At 48.9% G+C, this 24267-nt stretch overlaps 1 protein-coding gene across 1 annotated transcript in view; it reads right to left on the bottom strand.

The window, feature by feature from the left end:
• The window catches only part of AGXT (alanine--glyoxylate aminotransferase), an 879854-nt gene that overhangs the window by 384515 nt on the left and 471072 nt on the right, over positions 1-24267 (bottom strand). Inside the window, exon 5 of the mRNA XM_069213665.1 lies at positions 22143-22213. Within this exon, the coding sequence (XP_069069766.1) occupies positions 22143-22213 (71 nt within the window). The remainder of the gene's footprint in view (positions 1-22142; positions 22214-24267) is intronic.

Raw genomic sequence — 24267 nt, forward strand, 5'->3', positions numbered from 1 at the left:
CTAGGACTTGCTTAGAGCAAATCTTTTGAAGATTATCAATGAGGCTAATTGGGCGGTAATTGACGGGCAGTCCCACATCTCCTTTTTTATAAATAGGGATAATTTCAGCCCGAGCCACGAGTCCGGAATGAGGCCACCTGCTGCGATGGCGTTTGATAAAGTATTAATATACCACGCCCAAATAACGGGTTCTGACGTAAACAGGTCCCCCGGTATCTTATCAGGACCAGGAGCCTTAGCGGGTTTCAGAGAACTAATAGCTGCTGTGGTTTCAACAATTGTAAAAACGATGTTCTCCGTAGGACCTTCGATAAGAGGTCTGCGTTCGACACCCCTATGGTCCTCATGGTCCTGTTGCACGGATGAAACATAAATTTCGGAAAAATGAGCCACCCATCTTTCAGGCTGAATATGAAGATTTGGAGTAGCATTACCCTCTCTATGCCTGTGGGTCAACAACCTCCAAAAGGAGCCCTCGTCTCGATTTTCGACTGCCACCAGCAGCTTCTGCCAGATCTTGAATTCCCAATTTTTCTTCGCTAGGTCCAGGGCCTTAGTGTAGCTAGATCTAGCGGCCCTGATCTCCTCCTGTGAGTGCTTATGGAGGGCCAATTTAAGATTGAGCCTAGCAAGGTCGCAATCTTTATTGAACCATTCTCTGGATCAGATAGTATCAGGAGTATGCTTAACAGTGGTTTCTTTATAAAAAAAAATCTGTAGAATGTTTATCAATTCAACATGGATTTTCAGGATTGGAAGACTATTGACCTCTTGCTTTTCAAGACCGGAGAACAGCTGTAAAAAGGAAGAATACATTTGTTTGACCAAGAGTGGATTAGATGTAACCTTTGGCCAACTAACACGAGTTTGCCTGGAGTTCAGAGAAGGGATCGGAACATCGGTGGTCTCTAGGTGTTGTGTTCTCCCAAAAGCTTTGCTGGATAAAGTAAGACATAGGGGGTGGTGATCGCTATCATGGCGGGGTTCCACCTTCATGTCCAGAGTGTTTGACCAAAGCCTGATGTCGACAAAAAAATAATCAATAGTGCTGGAAGAACACCCCTGCTTAAAAGTGGGGGCACGATTTAGATCAGATCTAGTCCGACTATTGCATTCCCTGAGTCCACAGCGTAGGCAAAGGGAGGCCATCTGTGTAGCAGCACAAGAACCGATGCTAAGAAAATCGTTCTTCACTTGGGGAATACCCCAAGATTCATCTTCTTCAGTTGTTAGATTACCTACAAGGTTCTTGGATACAAAGGAACAGTTTATATCACCCCCTATCACCAGATGGTTAGAAGGATGCAAAAGTTCCATATGCTCAGCTAGCTGAGCAAGTACCCTTGATTCCATACTGGGGGGGGGGGACCTTGCGTACATATTGACCAGAGTCACTATAAAACCATGCTGAAATGTGAGTCTAACACCCAATAAATCTAACGAATTAAGGGATAGTGCAGAGTGGTCGCATTGCAGTTTCTTATTCACTAAAATCATGAGCCCACCCATAGGCCTACCAAAGCCTCCAGAGGCAGGCTGAGCTGCGACAAAATAAGTTATGAACCCCTCAACATGTATTATCTCTTCCGCCCAGGTTTCCTGAAAGAGGCATAAATCTTGCTTAGAGATAAGGTCGACCCATCCAGGATCTCATAACTTTTTCTTTATTCCAGCCACATTCCAAGACATAGGTGGTCATTACAACCCTGGCGGACAGTGTTAAAGCTGCGGTAATCCCGCAAACAGGCCGGCGGACAAAAAAAGTGAATTACGAGCCTGGCGGAAACTGCCAACTAAGACAGCCACTTTAACACATCGCCCGCCACGGCGGTACAGACAAACAGCGCGGCGGTCACCGCCAACAGACAGGCGGAAGACAATGTACCGCCCACACTATCACAACACACCAATCCGCCACCTTTTCCGGGGCGGATTCACCGTGGATAAAAACACGGCGGAAACAGCTTGTGCTATGGGAAAACACTCACCTCAACACATCCCACGAGGAACGAGGACACCATGGAGCCGGAACTACAAATCTTACCTGCCCTTGCATTCCTGCTCATCTACGACCAACAGCGACGTAGGCGCAGAACATACCGGTGAGTACAGCACCTACGACACGGGGGAGGGGGGAGGCAAAAGTTACGGGGACACCCACCAAACACCCCCATCAAACACCCCCACCCTCGCATATTACAACATACACACCAATGCATTCACAAAAATCACAGTAACAACCCACAATCCCCCCGGAAGAATGCAAAGACAAAGCGAATAGCGGTCAAACTTTGTATTGTGCCAATATACTACTCATTAAAAAATAAACGGATATATATATCACGAAATCTGTCAAAAATAAATGTACAATACAAGAAGTAGTGCAGAGATTTACACAACAATGTCCGTGCACCAACAGTCCAAAAATGCATGGGCCACGCCCGCAATAGATACCTGACCAAAATCCGAGAGAACACTGCCGGGGCATCAGATAGAAACAATACAGGCACCTCAGGGGGAAGGGAAGGGGGGGCACCTCAGCCAGATGAATGCGAAGCCAGATCCACGACGGGGCTCCATGCCCATTGATGTATCCTGGGGAGTGCAAAGCCACAGTCTCTCAAGTCTCTACAGTGGGTGGGTGGGTGGGTTGCCCACTGTTCAATCCTGGGGAGTGTAAAGCCACAGTCTCTCAAGTCTCTACAGTGGGTGGTTTGCCCACTGCCTTATCCTGGGGAGTGCAAAGCCACAGTCTCTCAAGTCTCTCCAGTGGGTTGTTTGCCCACTGCTTTATCCTGGGGAGTGCAAAGCCACAGTCTCTCAACTCTCTACAGTGGGTGGCTTGCCCACTGTTACATCCTGGGGAGTGCAAAGACACATCTTCGCAAGTAGATGCAGTTCTCTACTGGTACTGGGTGGGACTGGTGCCCAGACTGGATGAGTCTCCCCGTAAAAGTACATGTCCTGTCACAGTCCCAGATGCACATGGGAGAACGATGCCTGATGTGCCGGACTATTCATACCCACACGGTCTTTGCCCTGTTCAGCGGTGCTTTGCCATGACGGTCTTTGCCCTGTTCAGCGGTCTTAGCCATGGCGGTCTTTGCCCTGTTCAGCTGTCTTCACCATGGCAGTCTTGGCCTTGTTCAGCGGTGCTTAGCCATGGCGGTCTTTGCCCTGTTCATCGGTCTTCACCATGGCGGTCTTTGCCCTGTTCAGCGGTCTTCACCATGGCAGTCTTGGCCTTGTTCAGCGGTCTTCACCATGGCAGTCTTGGCCTTGTTCAGCAGTCTTCACCATGGCGGTCTTTGCCCTGTTCAGCGGTGCTTTGCCATGTCGGTTCTGGTACGGATATTGGTGTGTGGCATTACGATCTCCACACTGGACATTGGTGTGTGGCATGACGAACTCCACACTGGACATTGGTGTGTGGCATGACGAACTCCACACTGGACATTGGTGTGTGGCATGACGATCTCCACACTGGACATTGGTGTGTGGCATGACGAACTCCACACTGGACATTGGTGTGTGACATGACGAACTCCATACTGGACATTGGTGTGTGGCATGACGAAGTCCACACTGGACGTTGGTGTGTGGCTTGACGTTCCATCATTGCCCAGCGGGGCTGTGGGTTTCTGGACCCTCATGGGCTGTGACTCCGGCGGTGGCGGTGGTCTCCTGACCAGTAATGATACTTGGGCTCTCCTGGGCTATGACTCTGGCGGTGGTCTCCTGACCAGTTATGATACTTGAGCCCTCCTGGGCTATGACTCTGGCGGTGGTCTCCTGACCAGTTACGATACTTGAGCCCTCCTGGGCTATGACTCTGGCGGTGGTCTCCTGACCAGTGACAATACTTGAGCCCTCCTGGGCTATGACTCTGGCGGTGGTCTCCTGACCAGTTACGATACTTGAGCCCTCCTGGGCTGTGACTCCGGCGGTGGCGGTGGTCTCCTGACCAGTAACGATACTTGGGCCCTCCTGGGCTATGACTCTGGCGGTGGTCTCCTGACCAGTGACGATACTTGAGCCCTCCTGGGCTATGACTCTGGCGGTGGTCTCCTGACCAGTTACGATACTTGAGCCCTCCTGGGCTGTGACTCCGGCGGTGGCGGTGGTCTCCTGACCAGTAACGATACTTGGGCCCTCCTGGGCTATGACTCTGGCGGTGGTCTCCTGACCAGTGACGATACTTGAGCCCTCCTGGGCTATGACTCTGGCGGTGGTCTCCTGACCAGTTACAATACTTGAGCCCTCCTGGGCTATGACTCCGGCGGTGGTCTCTGGACCAGTTACGATACTTGAGCCCTCCTGGGCTATGACTCTGGCGGTGGTCTCCTGACCAGTAACGACGGTGCTGGCGGTTGTATCTGTACCTCCGGAAATGATGGCGCACTTCTCCGCGGTGAAACTCACAACAGGTTGGGGAGACTTCCTCGGGACCTTCTCCTCCTTCTTTTGAGTTACAGATGACTCACCAATCGCCTTGGATCCCATTTCACTGTTTGTCCCACCAGGAGTCTTGACACAGTCCCGTCGTCCACTCTCCAATTTCGGAGCCTTTACAGGGGGTGGGCTGACAGTGCCTTGGCTCCGGGTCCTACTGCCTGCCCTGGTGGACGGGGCACTCCAAAAACCTGGTACACGCACCACTGGTACTGGAGGCTTTTTGGCTGAGGCGCTACGACGGGACTGATGAATTGGAGAGGGAGGTGGGGGCAAAAAGGTCAATTTGACATAGGGACAGTTTCTGACGTACACTGGGATGGGTAGCTGGAGGGGCTCTGGGAGTGGAGGAAGAGGAGGTGGTTGTAGGAGGTGTCACTTTAGCTGTTTTGGGTGCAGGTGCAGGTACTGGAGGCTGTCGTGAGGTGGATGGATGTTGGGTGAGTGATTGCCGGCGTTTGTGTACTTTGGGAGGGGGCGTCACAGACACACTGGGAGAGGCACAGGGGACATGTAAATGGCAGTGGAGGTGGTGAGTGCAGGTGAGCGGCTTGTGGTGCTGGGTGTCCTGGTGCGAGTCCTAGTGCCTGTAGATGTGGTGCATGCAGGTGTGTGTGTAGACGAGACTGGGAGGGAGGAGGGAGAAGAGGAGGAGGGGGACACAGTGGAGACAGTGGATGTTGCAGTGTCTGTATGGGTCTGATGCTTGTGTGAGTGCCTGTGGTGTGTGTGGTGCCTATGTTTGCTTGAGCTACTTGTGTGTGTTGACTTGTGTGCATGCTGGTCTGTAGGTGTGCTTGGGATGGGCTGGGGTACGGGGGATTGGGTCTGGGTGGAGGAAGTTGGAGGGGGGAGGCTGGACACAGGGACAATGGCTGCAATCAGTGCTGAGGCCAGAGATTGCAGGGTTCGCTGAAGGACAGCCTGACCAGAATGAATGCCTTCCAGGAATGCATTACCGTGTGTCAACTCTTGTTCTACACCCTGGATGGCATTCACAGTGGTAGACTGCCCAACAGTGAGTGACCTGAGGAGGTCAATGGCCTCCTCACTGAGGGCAGCTGGGGTGACTGGGGCAGGGCCTGAGGTGCCTGGGGCGAAGGTGATGCCCACCCTCCTGGGTGAGCGGGCATGGGGCGAACGCTGAGGGGCTGCTGGGAGGGCGGTGCTGGTAGGGGAGATGGCGGCTGTACCTGTAGAAGTGGGGCGCACAGATGGTGCCGCCACCACAGGGGAGCTCCCATCGGCGGACGAGTCCGTGTCGCTGTTTGGTGATCCTGTGGCCGACGTGAAGCTCCCCTTGCCCTCCGTCCCACTGGTGAATTCAGAGTCTGTGGTGTGGCTCCTCGTGCTCCGGTGCCACTGTACCTCCGTCTGTTGATGCTGATGTACAGAAGGACAGGGAGAGCAGAAAAAGGGTGGAGACAGAAGAAAGAGAGTTTTAGTGCATGGCATACCGCTACCGTTGGCGGACAAGACAAACGCAGCAGCCCTCTGCAGTACGCCGTTCTCCTGCCCTCTGCACATGCAATTTCTGGGATATGGCCTACATGGCAATGGTAGAAATCTGCCCACATGGATGGCAAAGGGGCAACTATACATCAATTTGCCATTTTTTTGAGCTGGGGTAGAGTGCCACATGGCCTACATAACGGAGGGGCCTTGCCTACCTAACTCGCCCTGGCCTAGGGACACCCACAGCCCACCACCCCCACCCAGACAGCTCCACTGCACGCAAAGTCCATAGGATGAGGTTGTACTCACCCGCTTGTGTCTGCTGTGATGTCCTTAAGCGCCCATCCAACTCCGGGTAGGCCACCGCCAGGATCCGGAAAATAAGGGGGGTCATGGTGCGACGGGCACCCCTCCCACGTTGGGAGGCCATCCCCAGCTGAGCTTCCACCGCCTTCTTGCTGCAGCGGCGAATGTTCTCCCATCTCTTCCGGCAGTGGGTGCCCCGTCTCTGGTGGGCCCCCAGGGTCCAGACTTCCGTGGCGATGGCACGCCAAATGTCCCTCTTCTGGTGGGCGCTGACCTACATGACATGCACAAGGAAAGAGGAACAGTCATTACCTACAGCACCGTCGTTGTAATTGGCCCCCTCCCAACTCTATCCCTGTGGCCCATTCATCCCCATGCATGACTGTTCTATGTACTCTGCCCCCTTCCCTCATCCACCCATCCCTCTCCACCCAGGCCTAGCCCATACAACGTGCTCCCTGTGTACTAACCTGTTGGTCTGGAGGACCGTAGAGTAGCGTATACTGGGGGAGGACCCCATCCAAAAGTTTCTCCAACTCCTGTGCAGTGAAGGCAGGGGCCCTTTCCTCAGACGCAGCAGCCATCGTCGCTTCCAGACCGAGGTCACAGCAGCACTAGCAGTGTAGGTCCTCTCCTGTCGAAGGTCAGGTATCTAGTGATTGAACAGATAGAAAATGGCGGTGACGTCCGCGGCTGTGCGCATCATCACCGCCAGCGCACCTGTTCATTGGCTCCTGGGACCCATAGGGTCCAATGTTAACCAATGCAGCATTGCGCCGTGCTCTACGACCGCCTACCACGACGGTGTGTAAAACGCCAGCGCAGTTACCCCACAATTCCAATGTCCCAGTTTAGAGGTCAGGCAGCCTCCATTTCAGGGGCCCACATGGCTTCAATTACTACTGCGTCACACATACCGAGGCCTACACTCAAAACCTTTCCCGGATGGGTTAATTGTCTGTTGTAGTCTTGTGTGTGACTGTGGGTACATACCTGGAGGAATGCTGACAGTTTCTTCGCTGTTGTCCTTCTTAGGCACCGTCAGTTGGGACATATTGGAAGATGGCGGAATCCGCCGGTGTACCGACCGCTGGTGGACCTGTTGACAATGGAAGAGTGACATGTCATCGTGACCTACCGGTTTGACCGTGCCACAATCCAGGAACTATGTAGCCAGTTGGAGCCAGACCTGATGTCACCAATCCACCATCCGACTGGAATCCCCCCTGACGTGCAGGTGCTGTCAGTGCTCCATTTCCTTGCAAGTGGGTCTTTTCAGACAACAGTGGCCATGGCATCAGGGATGTCCCAGCCTATGTTTTCCAACGTGTTGTCCAGAGTTTTGTCTGCCCTGCTGAAACACGTAAGGAGATACATCATTTTCCCTGAGGTGGCGGATTTGCCTACAGTGAAAGGTGACTTCTATGCCCTTGGACATATCCCCAACGTCATAGGTGCCATTGATGGGACCCATGTAGCTCTGGTTCCCCCCGCAGGAATGAACAGGTGTACAGGAACAGGAAGAGTTATCATTCCATGAATGTCCAGATGGTCTGTTTGGCAGACCAGTACATCTCTCAGGTAAATGCAATGTTCCCTGGCTCAGTGCATGACGCCTACATCCTGCGGAATAGCAGCATCCCTGATATGATGGGGAAACTCCAGAGGCACCTGTGTGTGGCTATTGGAGGACTCTGGTTACCCCAACCTGTCCTGGCTAGTGACCCCAGTGAGGAATCCCAGGACCAGGGCAGTGGAACGGTACAATGAGGCCCATGGGCAGACTAGGAGGGTGATCGAGCGGACCTTCGGCCTCCTGAAGGCCAGGTTCAGGTGCCTCCATATGACAGGTGGGTCCCTATTCTACTCACCGAAGAAGGTGTGCGACATCATCATCGCCTGCTCCATGCTCCATAACTTGGCATTGCGACGCCAGGTGCCTTTTCTGCAGGAGGATGATCCAGATGACGGTGTTGTTGCAGCGGTTGAGCCTGTGGACAGTGATGAGGATGAAGCTGATGAAGATGAAAACGACAACAGGGAGTCAGTCATACAGCAATATTTTCAATGAGACACAGGTGAGTACAATTTCATGTTTCACATTATATTACATTTCACACGTCTACCTCTATCCTGTACCTACATATCACTCCCTATTTGGTAACTGAGTTGTCCCCTTCCATTTCAGTTTCAGTAATGTGGTAACCTACGTGTCAACAGCTTGCACCCTTGAAAGGCTTGTGATGTGTGACATTGGTATGTTGACCTTCCAATGGGTAACCTTTTTTAACACTGTAATTGACAATACAAAGTTCACAATCATTGACTGACTCCAATATTATTGAGGTTTCAAGGGTGTTTATTGAAGTGCATAAAAATGTAGGGGGGTTGTGAAATGAGGAGAGGTCATGGTGGAAGAATGTCCATGGCAGAGTCCAGTCTATTAGTCTCACAGGTACATTGCACATCTGGCCATTGGAAGTGGAGCTGGGGCAGTTCCGATTTGGACAGGGTAACAAAGTTGTACAGTGGGGGGACAATCAGGGTGGTCTTATTTCCTGGCAGGGGTCTTGCCATCTTGCTCTGTCCTGTTCCTGGATCTCAGGGCCCGCTTTCGTGGTGGTTGTCCGTCTGCAGGGGGTGGGGTGCTGGTGTGTTGGTCCTGTGGCGGGGCGTCCTGTCCACTAGCGCCGGCAGAGGTAGTGGGCATTTCATCGTCCTGGCTAGTGTCAGGGGCCCCTTGGAGTGCCACGGTGTCCCTCAAGGTCTTTTGAATGTCCGTCAGCACCCCTACGATGATGCCCAGGGTGGAGCCGATGGTCCTGAGCTCCTCCCTGAACCCCAAATACTGCTCCTCCTGCAGACGCAGGGTCTCCTGCAACTTGTCCAGGACCGTTGCCATCGTCTCCTGGGAGTGGTGGTATGCTCCCATGATGGAGGATAGGGCCTCGTTGAGAGTAGGTTCCCTTGGCCTGTCCTCCCTCTGTCGCACAGCAGCCCTCCCAGTTCCCCGGTGTTCCTGTGCCTCCGTCCCCTGGACCGTGTGCCCACTACCACTGCCCCCAGGTCCCTGTTGTTGTTGGGGTGGTGGGTTACCCTGGGCGCCCTGTAGTGGTGGACACACCGCTGATTGACCTGTCCTGGGTAGGGAGGTATGGGCCCGCTGGGTGGGTGCTGTGCTGGGGTTACCAGAGGGTGTAAGCTCGGTGTTGGGCTGTGGCTGGGCAAGGGGAACCGACTGTCCTGAGGCCCACGATGGTCCGGGCTGGTCATCAAGATCCAGTAGGGCAGAGCTGCTGTCGTCACTGTGGGCCTCTTCTGGGGGTGGAGTGGTGTTGTCTGGACCCTCTGGTGTGGTGACGTTCCTTTGGGTTCCTGCGGGGGTATAAGTACATGATTATTGCATGTGTGTGTTTCATGGTGTGCAATGGTTGGGTGTGCGTGAACCCCAGTGCAGGCATTCCTGTGTGGCGGCTTGTGTGGTGATGTTTGGGGGGTGTTGTGGGTATGTGCAGTGGGCATGCTTTAGTGATGGGTGTCCATGCTTAGTTGTGTCATGCAGGGCTTGGTGTTGGGATGGGTGGTTGGTGTTATGGGTAGATTAGTGAGGAGTTAGGGTGATAGGGGAGGATGTGAGGGTGGGGGTGTGTGATAGCATGCAGGTAGGGTGGGGGATATGATAGTGAAGATTTGACTTACCAGTGTCCGTTCCTCCGACTCCTGCGAGGCCCTCAGGATGCAGGATGGACAAGACTTGCTCCTCCCATTTTGTTAGTTGTGGGGGAGGAGGTGGAGGTCCGCCGCCAGTCCGCTGTACCGCAATGTGGTGCCTGGATACCATGGAACGCACCTTCCCCCGTAGGTCGTTCCACCTCTTCCTGATGTCCTCCATATTTCTTGGGTGCTGTCCCACAGCGTTGACCCTGTCGACTATTCTTTGCCATAGCTCCATCTTCCTGGCTATGGATGTGTACTGTACCTGTGAGCCAAATAGCTGTGGCTCTACCCTGATGATTTCCTCGACCATGACCCTGAGCTCCTCCTCGGAGAAGCGGGGGTGTCTTTGGCGTGACATGGGGTGGTGTGTGTGATGTGTGGGGTGGTGTATGTGTTGATGAGTGTGGTGAGTGTAGTGGTATGTGGTGTTTTGTGCGTGGATGTTGTGTGGGTGATGGTGTAGTGTGCCTCTGTGTGATGGTGTTATCTATTCTGTGCTGTCTCTCTCTGGCCTTCGTCTCTAATTTGTGGTCGTAGGGGTTTGTGGGTGATGTGGGTGTGTGTTTTATATTGTGTTGGGTGTGGTGTGTGTATGTGTATCAGGTGTGTGTATTTGGAATTGTCCAATGTGGCGGTGTTTTGGAGATGTGTGTGTATTTTGAGCGCGGCGGTGTGTACCGCCAATGGAATCCCGCGGTTGAAAGACCGCTGCGTGGATTCGTGGGTCGTAATAGCATGGGCGTGTTTCTGTTGGCGTGGAGGTGGAGGATTTGTTTCCGCATATTTATCGCTGACCTTTGGTGTGGCGGACTTGTGTGGGTGTCTGAATTTCGATGGAATCCGTGATGTGTGTCATAATAGCTGTGGCGGTCTCCCGCCGCCGCCCTGGTGTATTGGCGGTCTTCTGTACGGCGGTAAGCGGCTTTTACCGCCAATGTTGTAATGACCCCCATAATGTTAAGTACAGAGGGCACAAGTGTGGGCCTAACTCATTCTATTTTTCGATTGCTCTGCTTTCATGTGGAATATTTTTGCCCTATATTAGGGATTTTTAAAGAAGGTCTATGGTTATAATACTAGCTTAGGGATGTTTTTCACTCTGGAAATCTTTTGCATTTTTTAAACTGTCTTTTATATATTGGATTTATTGTTTTTTCTTTTATTGTGTGTGAGGATGAAATTATTTATTTCAATCAATCAATAAACTTTGAACTTTTACTTTCCCAGATCATGAAAATGTAATCGATGTAACATTTCCAGCAGTGGATATTGCTTTGGAAGGTGTTCTGATCACTAGTCACAAAGTCGAGCTTGAATTTGCCCACATAAAGATTAGCTAAACTTGGAGCAATAATGGCTCCCATGGATGTACCAGAACATTGTTGGTAGTAGTCTTTGCCAAACATAAAGTAGGTAGTTGTCATAGCAATCTCCAATAATTCTACAATGAAGGTAGTGGAACATGAAATGGGGCAGGCCGCCTATCAAGCACTTGTCTAATGCCCTCTAGGCTTTCCTTCTGGGGAATGTTTGTATACAATGACTCTATGTCAAGGGTCACTAGTAGTTCTAGTGATGGATCAAAGTCCAAACTTCAATAAGGTTGATCATGACCAAACTGTCTTTTACATACATGTCTAAGAGTGGTACAAAATCTTTGATAAAAATGTTTAAGTATTCCCCTATAGACTCAAGGAGGGACTCACATCCTGATAGTATGGGCCTGCCTGGAGGTTTTTTTGCATCTTTAATAATTTTAGGCAGCGTGTACAGGACTGGTGTCCTAGGGGAGTTTTTATTTAGATCCTCAATTTCTTGTTGTGTCAAGAACCCTTGTTCAAGGCCACAAGTGGTGGTTTCAAGGATTTTCAACCTGATTTGTGGGAGTGGGTTGGTAGGGAGTTTCTTCTAATGGTTATGATTACTCAGTTGCATCATGACTTCGGCATTGTAAGCCTCTTTGTCTTGTATAACAATGCCACCCCTCTTGTCTGCAGGTTTGATTACAATGGAATCATCAATCCTCAGTTTGTGAAGTGACACCCCCTGTCCAGGAGATGTTGTAGGGAGTATAGGTTCCTACTGTTCTGAAGTCATTAATATCATCAAGCACTACTCTCTCAACCACAAGTGTTTCTGGGGATATCATTGTGTTCGGGGGAAAGAAGGTAGATGTAGGCCTGAGTGGTGTTGCTGAGGAGGGAGAATTTTTCCTATCTAAGAAAAAGTATTTCAGTCTGATTCTCCTGTTATGACAAATGATAACCCTTTACTCAATAGGGTGATTTCATCTGAGAAAAGTGGATGGTGTGATAAATTAGCGATGGAAATACACTGTAAGGTAGCTGAAGCAGGAGTAGGGACTTTCATGTGTCTTCTGATATGGTCAGTGTCCTATGAGGTAAAGGATTCCCTATTGTTTGTTTTTCTTGTCTTACTGTCCCTCTGGGCCTCATTTGTAATATCTTCTGCATGTTTGGCGATGCCCCGGATGCTGATTCCATGATCTTTCTCAGTTCCCTCTTTTCCCTCTGTCTTGCTGAGAGAACCCTAAAAAATGATTGGGGCTTCGGTTGCCTGAGTCACTGCTAGTACCTTCCCCTGGGTCTTATCAAAAGTGTGTTATATATTAATTCCAGACAGATAACTTCTGTTGTATGAACATTTTCTTTTAACATGAGTTCCATTTGAATGCCTGTTCCAAGTTTAAGAATTGTTGGGGCAGGAGTCGCTGAAGCCACCCAGCCTGAAGGAGCAAATCTGTTCTGATGGAGTTACCCACAGGGTATCAGATCTGTCCTGAAGATATTAAACAAAGCCAGAGGAAAAGCTCCACAATATCAGACGTAAGCAGAAGGAGCAATTCATTCTATATGGATCTTTTGCACCTTCAAAATCAGCTCCGAAGACGAGAAAGAGCTGGCAGTTGAGGTTGAGCACTGTGACTCCAAACAGACCCAGGAACAGGGTTGTTTCCTTGAGGAACAACAGGGCTTCTCCTTCCTATGGAGCTTTAAGATTTTCTTGTAGAAACACCTATTAGGATTTAATTTCCTCTTAGGAAACTTATCTGTAGTGGAAGAGGTACGCTGAGACATGTTCCTGTGGGTCTTGGACAAAAATCATTTGGCCTCGTTCTCCAACAGTCTTTAAGTTATCAGGGAACAAGGGTGACATGATGCGGAGACACCACAAGCAGATGTCATGTCCCATGTTTAAAATGATGATGGGATTGCCAAGGTTTCTCTACACTTTATAGAGCTTTGCACATGACATTCCCACATCATTCTTTGACAATATTCAGGACAATCTCTGCAGCTTTCTTTGGGAATATAAGTCACATGCCGCAGAATCCTAGTCGGAGCCAAGACACCACAATCAGATGTCATGAGGACTCAATAAAGATATCCACTTGAGGCACTTACAACAGGGCTTAAAACCTGAAACCTTCACTGGAAACTGTCCTAGTCACTGTCATATCTGGAGAATTTTTGTAGGTCATGCACTGAGCGAGAGCTCCAGACCATGTTGATGAGGCGAGGAAAACAGGAACTAGCATCAGCACTCAGATTAGTGCCTGTTTCACTCCACAATGTCATATCTAATCTAGTGGATGGAGTTGCAGCAGAATCTGCATGGCACTTCCTAGTGGTGCTGAGAGCGATTACTGGAGGAAAAGGCTTTCCAAACCAGCCTTTTACCTTGGAGACTATTTGTTAGAAATGGGGTTGCTGCTTGGCTAGGGTATGCACCTCAGCCAGGCAGAACCTTCCCACTCTAGTCAGGGCAAGGGAGTTACACTTCAAAGATAACCCCTGCTCACCCCCTTGGTAGCTTGGCGCGAGCAGTGAGGCCTATCCCAGAGGCAATGTGTAAAGCATTGCACAACACACACAAAACATGTGATGCAATATCCCCACCACAAAGGAAACACAATGCCAGATTATATGAAAATATACTGTATTGTACACATCGCAATTATTAGACCAAGCATCACATATTGGTACTATCCTGCCACCTTAGCAGTTGTCAGAACGTCACACAAGCGTCTGCCCCTCTGACAGAGTATGGATTCCCCCAGGCCAGAAATGGTCTCACCAAGGTCATTCCTGGGGGGCTCTGCTCTCAGAACTGACCCCTAACCCTCCAGATTCTCCACTGGGGCCCGCAGCCCCCTCTCAACCCTACGCCTGGATTTCTACCTCCTCCACTCTGGAGTGAGACTACCAGACAACGGAACTGGCGGAATGCTATCACCAGCCACCCACCCAAGTTCTACTGGCCAAGTGGAATCCCTCTGAGCAGCTGGCCCTATGGTGCAGGCTAGGCTCCCATCCTGGCGTCCACTCATGGAACCAACCAAGCTGTAAGACCTGGTCTCTGACATCTTGGGACACACCCCACCCCCACTCCCTCTCCTCCGAGACAAGACATGGGATCCCGAACCCCTCTCATTACACTGGGACCTACCTGGGACACAAACCTTTCCTACCACACCTGGTTGGGAAACACCTAGACCACTCTCATTAGGAACACCCCCTAATGCCACACCAGACCCTCTGGTACACAACCAGAGGTCCGACTCCTTCGCAAGCTCCCTGGGGTCAGAGAGCTCACATGCTGACAAATGTTGGCGTAACTCTGAAAAACAACAACAAAGCAGGTGCTCTCTGACAATCAGATTAAACAGCCCTTCAAAATTGTTTACTGTGCTACCCTTCACCCATCCATGTAGTGCAATGCAACAATCCTCCACAAACTCCTCCCAAGACTGGTAGGACAGTTTCTTACCGCCCCTGAACCTCTTTCTGTATTCCTCAGGGGAAAAAACATACTTCACAATCAGTGCGTTCTTAACAGTGGAGTACCCCTCCCTATCACTCTCTTCTAGAGTCAGTAGGGCATCCCTCCCCTCCTCAGGAATAAAGCTCCCTAGGCCAGTCCCCCAATCCTTCGCAGGAATCCTGCACTCTACCAAAGCCCTCTCATATTCCTTTAACCACTGACATATGTCACTCCCCCCTCTTGGAACCTAGGTTACAGAACTATGGGTATGTGAGGGACATCTTTGCTACAGCACTCTACATTGCTGGACTCCACCTGCAGCGCTGGTGAGTCCAGAACCTTCAGATTGTGCTCTAGAGCGAGTCTTTCTCTGGAAAAGGCCCTCTCTGCCATCGTCTCCTGTACAAAGGCCTTCTCTACCTCAGCCCTTCTCTCCTCAGCAGCTTGGTACGCTAACTGCAACTTCAGGTCCCTCTCTTCCCGCCTATCTCTTAGCTCATCAGGTGTTAAGGAATGAGAGGTAGCCCTGCTTCTTACACTGGACCCAGCAACGGACTCCCTATCACTGGGGCCTTCCGTGTCAACTGGCGTCCCCACCCGGTCATTCTCACCCTCCTGATCAGTCTCTCTACCATTCTCTAGGGATGAGGTCTGGGAGCCCCCCATTGGGAGCCCTCCCTACACTCAGGATCATCTGGGTACCCCTAATCCTGCCACCTTAGCAGTTGTCAGAACGTTACTCATTAGTTACTCTGCAAACTAGCAGTAGTCACATATAACACACAGGTTACTCAGTATTCTGCAACATAAGCAGTGGTCAGGAAACACGTTATTACACCACAACACTTGTCATAAGAATATCCTAAAACACCCATAGTAGGAACATTAGACAACATAGGGCAAGTCATATAAAAAAATACATATCAGCAAATCATGTACATAAAAGGAACAGTTACATACATATGTAAACATCATCAAGCAGGTAGGCAATATATATACTCCAGTCTGTAGAAGAACTAAGGATATATCTTATTTCCTAAGAAATACCTGGTGTTGGTGGTGCAGGCACCTCTAGTGCCTAGGAGAGCATGAGGGGGCCACACAGTGCTCCTGGGGAAGAGGGGCGATAGGCACCCTCTCCTTGCAGAAAATGCGCCCCTCCGGGGACCTGCGATTTGGTTGGAGGCCTACCTCGGCCTCCTCACACCCTCCTACAAAGGTGGGGGCCAGGCAGGGGCAAACACTATCAGGGGCGAACAGAAGGGGACCTCCGCTGAGGTCTCCCTTCTTGGTTAAAAAAATGCCCGCTTTGTTTTCAGAACAACAGAGCGTCCTTCTCCTATTGCAGAGACTGGGGAAGGGGGCGCTCCCTGCGCCTTCCCCAAGTCCTGCGAGGTTGGGGGCAGCTGCCCTCGTCCCCGGTGCGGCTGCCGGTGCAGAGCAGGGAGAGGCCGCGCCTCTCTCCCACGTGCTGGGCTCGTCTCTGGAGCTGCTCCTGTGCCTCCCGGGTTGCGGTGATCCCCTTGACAACAGGGGAGCCGGCCTGTACCCTGGGGGCACTACTTGGATCGTCGGGTCCCCAGGGGCACTGAGAGGAGCACGCCGGCTCCTCTCCTTCTCCTTAAGTGCCCCGGGGGTTAAAACACAGCACGCTCTGACGCACTCGAGTGAGTGAAAGGCCCGGATGCGGCACTGAGGTTTCTGGGTAGCACGAGGTGCGCTTTGAAAAGCGCTTTAGCTCTTCACTTTGGCCCGGCTGCAACGTGATTTCCTTGAGTTGTGGAGCGCTTCCAAGCGCTGTAAGGACCACAGGGAAGTGTCTCAGAGCAGACACCATTGAGCGCCCCTCCTGGTGCACAGCACCATTTTAATGATGCACCTTCCAGGCGGTAGGAAGCACAAATGAAGCACTCCTCATGCTCGCTGCAGTTGCAGGGGTCAGGGGCCACAGCACCCTGCCCCTGGGGGGACAAAGCTTCAAAGAAAAGGCCACCAGGGGGACAGGGTCCAACAACAGGCCAGCGCAAAGAGGATGCAAGCAAATGGTAGTCCTTTACAGTGACCAGGCAGGTCACAGGTCAGCACAGCAGCAGCAGTCCATTGCGGTCCCAAGTGAGTCATTCCAGGCTTCTGTGTCCCGTTCCAAGATGATTCAAAGAGTCTCCAAATTGTGGGGAAAATTCCCCTGTACTTATACTCAGTCCTTACAATGTTTTGCAATGGTAGGGAGAGGAGGTTCCAGCCAGTTACAACTGGTTCTGGGAGTGCCCCCTCTCTCCTTCAGCACAGGCTCCAACCATCAGTGGGGGGTTAACTACCCTATTGTGTGAGGCCAGGGCACAGCCTTTACAAATGTAGGTGTGCCCCGCCTCTCCCTTCTCTCAGCCCAGGAAGACTATTCAGTATGCAGATGCACCTCTGTGACACCTCCACCCTCCCTGTGTACAGGCTGTCTGAAAAGTATGCACAAAGCCCCAACTGTCACTCTGCCCAGACGTGGTTTGGAGTTAAGCTGCAAAACACCAGTCATAAGCACAGATAAATGTGCACTTTCTAGAAATGGCATTTCTGTAATAGTAATAAAAAATACACCCACACCAGTAAGCAGCATTTATTATCACCATCACAACCATACCAAACACGCCTACGCTACCCCTCATAAATCAGAAAATATCCCTTACACATAAGGCAGGGCATTTCTAATGCAATCCTATGAGAAGGCAGCACTCACAGCAGTGAGACACCAAGGTAGGCTGTTTGTCACTACCAGGACAGGCCACGCAACCTGGCGCATGTCCTGCCTTCTACATACATGGCACCCTGCCCATAGGGCTAGCTAGGGCGTACCTTTGGGGTGACTTACATGTAGTAAAAGGGGAGTTCTGGGCCTGGCAAGTAAATTTAGATGCCAGGTCCCTGTGGCAGAAAACTGTGCACACAGGCCCTGCGCTAGCAGGCCAGAGACAGGATTGAAAGTCTACTTCAGTGGGCGGCGCAAGCAGCGCTGCAGGCCCACTAGTAGTATTTAATTTACAGGCCCTGGGTATAGAGATACCACTGTACAAGGGACTGATAGGTAAATTAAATGTGCCAAATAGGTATAAGCCAATCATACCAACTTTAGATGGGAGAGCACCTGCACTTTAGCACTAGTCAGCAGTGATAAAGTGCTCAGAGTCCTAGAGCCAACAGCGAGAGGTCAGAAAAACCAGGAGGAAGGAGGCAAAAAGACTGGGGATGACCCTGCGTAAGGAAAAAAGTCCAACACTATTGTCTCAGTGAAGAATATGAAGGACGAAGTATCACTCAGAAGTGTTATTATGTAACACTTTCCACAGAAGATACAAGTGGCCTTACTTCACCGCTCCTGTTTGGAGCCAGCATCGTCCTGGTCTGCTTTAAGAGCCATCACCTTGCCAAGAGTCTTTGTCTATACTGCACCTAGGAAATGACATTTGAAAGGAAACCACCTTAAATGAATGCCAAAGCCATCAACAGTGTAGCTGCATTTTCCTGTCCTGAAAATGGCTACAACAGTGGGTCTCTGTCCACCCGTTTTGTACAGTTCCAAGTTCTTCTTGACCAAGAAAGGGAGTGCTCTGCGAATACTCGGAGAGGTGTTGTGAGACCAAGGCTGGCATCTGCATGACAGACAGTCTCCCAAAGTATGCATAACTTGCTTAAGAGAATATGGGTCTGTCTAGCGCCTACATGCCTGTCTGTTCAGAGCAGAAAGGAGACCAATTGGCTTTGTAAGTGGAGGAGACTGTCCAGGAGGAGAGGCCCACCTGTATTTATGGTATGTGAAAGGCCCAGAAGAAGCTGACAGTCAAGTGGGATCGTTGTCAGTACTGAAATGAGAGATGAGATGAGGGGCCATCCAGTCTCCCAGAATGTGATTAATCTGCCAGCTGTATAAAGAAACTTTCAGCTAAACAACAGCATGCAATCTGACATCCCTGGAGTGTGTCTGTAAGAATGGTGCTCCTGTTACCAATGTGTGAAGTATTGCCCGAGCAGCAGTCATCACTGCTGAAATGTAAGACTGGCCTCGGCCTGGAGGCTGCAACTACTGAAGATAAGCACTCATCAATCCAACTGTCATGCTGATTATCTCAGTGGCCTGAGTCAGGACCGCATGTGTCACCGCGGTCGAGTGACATTAGATGAGCGTACCATCTATCACCAGCCAAACTGCTTTTCTGCTGAGCAGATAAAGCAAGACCTAACCTCAAAAGACTGAAAGGCTGCTTCCTAGTCCTGCCATAGGACGATAACTTTGTCACTGACAGCTTTTAGGGCTTAAGAATCATTTTACAAGACGTGTCAACATTTTATTGAGCTTGCAAATATGCCTAATCTTGCTTAAAGCAAATAACGGTTATGTCACCACAGGTATTTGTGGATGCTGCAGAGCTAGTAAAACAGCACTCTTGAGGGTGTAGTACTTAGTTAAGATCCCATGGGTGAGATTGTTAACATTATAAACAAATCCTCCATCTAGTTGTGTAGTATTTAGTTTCACTGTGAGTTTAATGTAATATATTTTCTTAAAATAAGCACTGGGCTCGACTGTTAATTATTGTTTAATTATTGTGTCTGTTTGACTGGGTTCGAAGTCTTTGCACTCCTTACTACGTCTCTGAGGAGACGTTGACTGCTCACCCTATCTACCCTGACAGTCAAATATGGAAAGGGTTTATTTTCACAGTTCCCACAGCCATAGTTAGATGGACTCCAGGACATCAGTGGCAAACGATATCAGCCACCACAGCTGTGGCCCAGTAACCCATTTTTGCACTTTGGTCCTCCAAAGAAGGTCTGAAAGGGCCTCTGTTTGAAGACAGATGTTACCAGTTTAAATTGTGCACTAATCTCTGGTACTTGTTTAACAGACATATGAGACAATATAGTCAAAACACACAGCAAAAATCCAGAATGTAGGTGTCCATTGAGAGCAACAAACATTGGAAACATGCAAAGAAGGGGGAATTCCATGCAAGATATTACAGCTCAGCTGGCATCAGGTAATTCATATGACAAACTTTCAGAATACACTAATAACATTAGAGGACAATAATGATAGATATTTTCAGGGAACACACAAAAGATTTCTCAGTTTCCTGTTTACATGTACTGGTGGAAGGGAATCTTCATCATGAAAAAAACACATCAAACATTTTAGGAAGATAAACAGACTTAAAAATTTGGAATATTTGGAAAATATAATATTGTGATACACTACCAGTAAAAGCATGACTTACGGATAACTATACATGCCCTATGTTGGAAAATGACCCTCTCTGAAGTGTCACCCCAAATATATTTGCCTCTCTCCTCCTCTTTTTCTGGCCTAATGTTTGTTGACTTTCGGACTGTAGTCACTTTACCAGTGCTAACCAGTGCTAAAGTGCATGTGCTCTCTCCCTAAACGTGGTAACATTGGCTCATGACCAATTTGCATATTTAATTTCCTTGTAAATCCCTAGTAAAGTGCACTACATGTGCCCAGGGCCTGTAAATTAAATGCTACTAGTGGGCCTGCAGCACTGATAGTGCCACCCACAGACGTGGCCCCTTAACCATCTCTCAGGCCTGCCATTGCAAGGCCTGTGTGTGTGGAGTTGCACTACCACTTTGACTTGGCATTTAAAACTACCTGTCAAGCTTTAAACTCCCCCTTTATTACATATGTCACCCCTAAAGTAGGCCCTAGGTAGCCCACAGGACAGGGTGCTATGTACATAAAAAGCAGGACATGTACTTGTAGGTTTTACATGTCCTGGTAATGAAAAACACTCAGCCATTTTTCACTACTTTGAAGCCTGTTTCCCTCATGCCATAATTGGGAATTCCCTTATATACCTTTAAGTGGTAATTTCTGACCTGAGAGGAGTGACATTGTCATGTTTGATATGATAAGAATGGTAGTGAGAATTCCTGCTTACTGGTGAAGTTAGATTTAACATTACTATTTTAGAAATGCCACTTTTAGAAAGTAGGCATTTATCATCACTTACTGCTCTCTGTGCCTTACAGCCTGTCTCCAATCCACATCTGGTCTGACAGCTTCCCTTGACAGCTTCCCTTGTGCATTTCACCCAGACAGTCATAAACACAGGACACTCAGCTGGATCTGCATTTATCTGCATACTGATGAGTCTTCCTAGGCAGGAAGGGTGGAGGAGGTACTCACTTACACTTCATAGGCTAGTGGCCTGACCTCACACATATAGAACTGATAGCCCCCCACAGATCTCCTGGCAGACAAGACTGGGTTGAAAGGGGAACTGCTGCACTTCAAATAATCGCTCTTTGAAATTGTCTCTGCTTTAGAGGCACATTTGGGTATATATACTGAGTTTGTGACCCCATTAAAATCAGATACTTCTGGACCTATAACTGGACTCTGTCAGAGAGACTGCTGTGCTCACCAAAGGACTCATCTGGACTGTTTTTCTGGAAGGACTGCTCTTCTGCTTGTTGCCCTGCTCCCTGACACAGCGGGAAGTACTTTGCCTTTCCTCACAAGTGATTTCCAAGGGCTTGGACTGAGCTTGACTCCAGATTGATGCGGCGCCTGTTTCACCTTCACACGGCATTTTGGATTTTCCATGCATGATCCCTGAGCATCAAAATATCCCCACACCGCTGTGCTGTAAGGAGCCATGGCTGTGCACCCAGAAATTGCCGCATCACCTTGCGTGCAAGGATTGAATTGACGCATCACCTCTACCTCGCCATAAAAATTAACACACCACTTTACTTTCCAACACATCACCTCTGCGGCACTCTGCGTTGTTATTTTTGACACATCCCTGGTACTTTGTGCTAAAAAGACACATCCATTGATCCCTATGAACTAAGACTTACCTAAACCTCTAAAAACTTATACCTGAACTTGTGCATATTGGATTTCATGTCATTTTGGTCTTATTTTATTCAGATAAGTATTACATATTTTTTCTAAACTGGTGTGGAGTGCTTTTTGTGGTGTTTTGATTGTGTTACTGTATGAGTTGTTGCACAAATACTTTACACATTGTCTTTTAAGTTAAGCGTGCCTGCTGTGTGCCAAGCTACCGGAATGTGAGCACAGGATAATTTATGTTGTGTTGTTACTTACCCTGACTAGGATTGTGGTCCCTACTTGTCAGGGTGCATACCTCTGTCAACTAGAGACCCAATTTGTAACACTCTACTATAATATAAATACCATAATAAATGCCCTAAAAATATTCACTACTAGATGCCCTGCTACAATCTACTAAAATATTAGGCTTGACTGAGGGACTCCACTTTCTTATGTTCTTATTTTTTACAGTATTAGTAGACAGCACTCTCATGGTAGCATCCGCTTGTCTGCCAAATCAGGAAGAGGCTCTGTCTCCTATGCTAATATGCAATATGAGTAATACAATTTTTACCCTGCTGGTCCATGAAAATCGGAACTCCTCCTAAAGACGCCACAGAGTCCACCAACAGCAAGCAGTCATATCTGGAAGAAAAGAGAAAAAATGGAAAAGCTAAAATTGGAGACGAAGATGCCCTGCCATCTGCAGTCACCATTTATTGTGAAGAAGCCCCCCTGGGATTAAAGACTGACTGAAATCTCAAGATGATCTCAAGATGATCTTCTCAATAATGCATTCACTTTCTCATTTAGTCTATGCTTCGTCATGGCTGGCAAGGGGACATGTCTTAAAAAAAAGTGTTTACCAAGTTCAGTGATATCGTCAATGAGAGAAAAATTGAATGGTCATAGTCAAAACACTGAATCAATCTGTGTATACCAGTACGGCATAAAATAGGTAAATCCATACTGTGCATTGCCTAAGTACTTTCTACATCCAATTTCAGTCAGATGATTTCTCTATCCCTTCTTGCTCTCTGCACCTACATTGTTCATTCATCAATCTGTTCCTTGCTCTGTATTCCTCTTAGCCCTTCTTTGCTCTCTACTGATGCGTCACCTATCCATCTATTCTTTCCTTACTCTCTTACCTTGCACGGTCCATTATCTGTTTCTGCCATTTTCTCATCCCATATTACCTAGCCATCTATCCTTCATTGATTTCTATCCCTTCATTCTATATCGATCTGAGCCTTCCTTGGCCCCTGAGGCATCATCTATCCAACTGTTCCTTCCCTTCTCTGTACTATTGCATGATCAATGCAGCTATTCATTTCTGCTCACTGCCCTTGCGTTATGTTTCGATCTATTCCTTCTTTTCTTTCTTCATTCTTATCTTGAGCATTCGTCTACCCATTTATTAATGTCTGTATTTGTCGACCGTCCTTTACCCTTCACCGTCCAGTGGTATAGCTCTTTGCTACTATGTACACTCACAATATCCATCCGATTAGCCATTTATTGCTGTATAACCAAACTTCAACTATCCATTACCCATACATTGTCCATCCAATCGGCTTCTTTGCTACAGTCGCCTTCATTTAGCCACTCATTGCTCTGCAGCCCCATATCATCTTTAAATCGATCCACTGCCTCTATCTGACCTTCTACCCGCCTATTGAAAATGTCTACAAGTTGAACTGAAGAGGTGAGCAAGCGAGACACAGTGGACAAGTAGCCCCAATCCCCTATCTCCCCTTAGAGACGATGGGAACAGGTTTCCCTAAGGAAGTCAGGACCGCCAAAGCTGTGCATGTAAAAAAACAAAATGTTTTGCACTTTCTCAAGCTCGCCTATCTACTGATTTTCCAACTTTGTGTAACCCTGGTAACATGCCCCGTTGATTGCAGTGTTCTCTACCCTTTCCTGTCCTGTCTGGGTTCAGCTATTATTGAACCACTTGCTGGGAGGCCAGACAGGTTCCAGTAATAATGGCTTTGGATACCCCAAAATATTTCCGAAAAGGATTTGAATGTGGTTCCGGGAGCCTACTAACTTTGACTTTAGTCCCCTCATCTCTACCTTTATTTCTCACTTCTATACAACTCCGCCCTCCATTGTTCCTCATTTGACTAGAAAGGGCACCCCATAGCTTCTTGTTATTAAACAGTGACAGACCAGTTCTCAAGGCCTGTGGAACTCAAGGGCAATTGGGCAAACCATTCGGCACATTTTTCTATTGTCTTGTGAATCACGTGAACCCGATACTACTACAAACTAACTGAACTGCAAGAAACATCCGCTTTTGAGCCTTTCACTTTACGGAGGCAGCATGGTTGTACATCCAAGACTTACTCTTAGAGTTTTAGGGGCAGATTGTCTAATTTCACTTAGTATACTTATCATTTACATTCAATATAACATACTGGCAATGTCATTTATGGGAAAATATGGTTTTATTTGTGGTAAGAAAGATGCCCAGTGGCCTCTTTAAATTAAATGGCCTTACTTATTATTCTGACGATGTCAGAGATTATTCTATCTGGCTCAAGACCTACTGTATTCACTTGTCCTGCAAATACAATCTTGAGAGGTGACATCTACACCAGTGTAGCTTTTTTTTCCCTAGGAGCATTCGGCGTGGAACCCAGCTTTCCCAGTCCCATAGAGGTCAGGGAACGCACATAGTTTGTTTATCT

This window comes from Pleurodeles waltl, chromosome 11 (assembly GCF_031143425.1).
Source record: "Pleurodeles waltl isolate 20211129_DDA chromosome 11, aPleWal1.hap1.20221129, whole genome shotgun sequence".
NCBI classification, from domain to species: Eukaryota; Metazoa; Chordata; class Amphibia; order Caudata; family Salamandridae; genus Pleurodeles; species Pleurodeles waltl.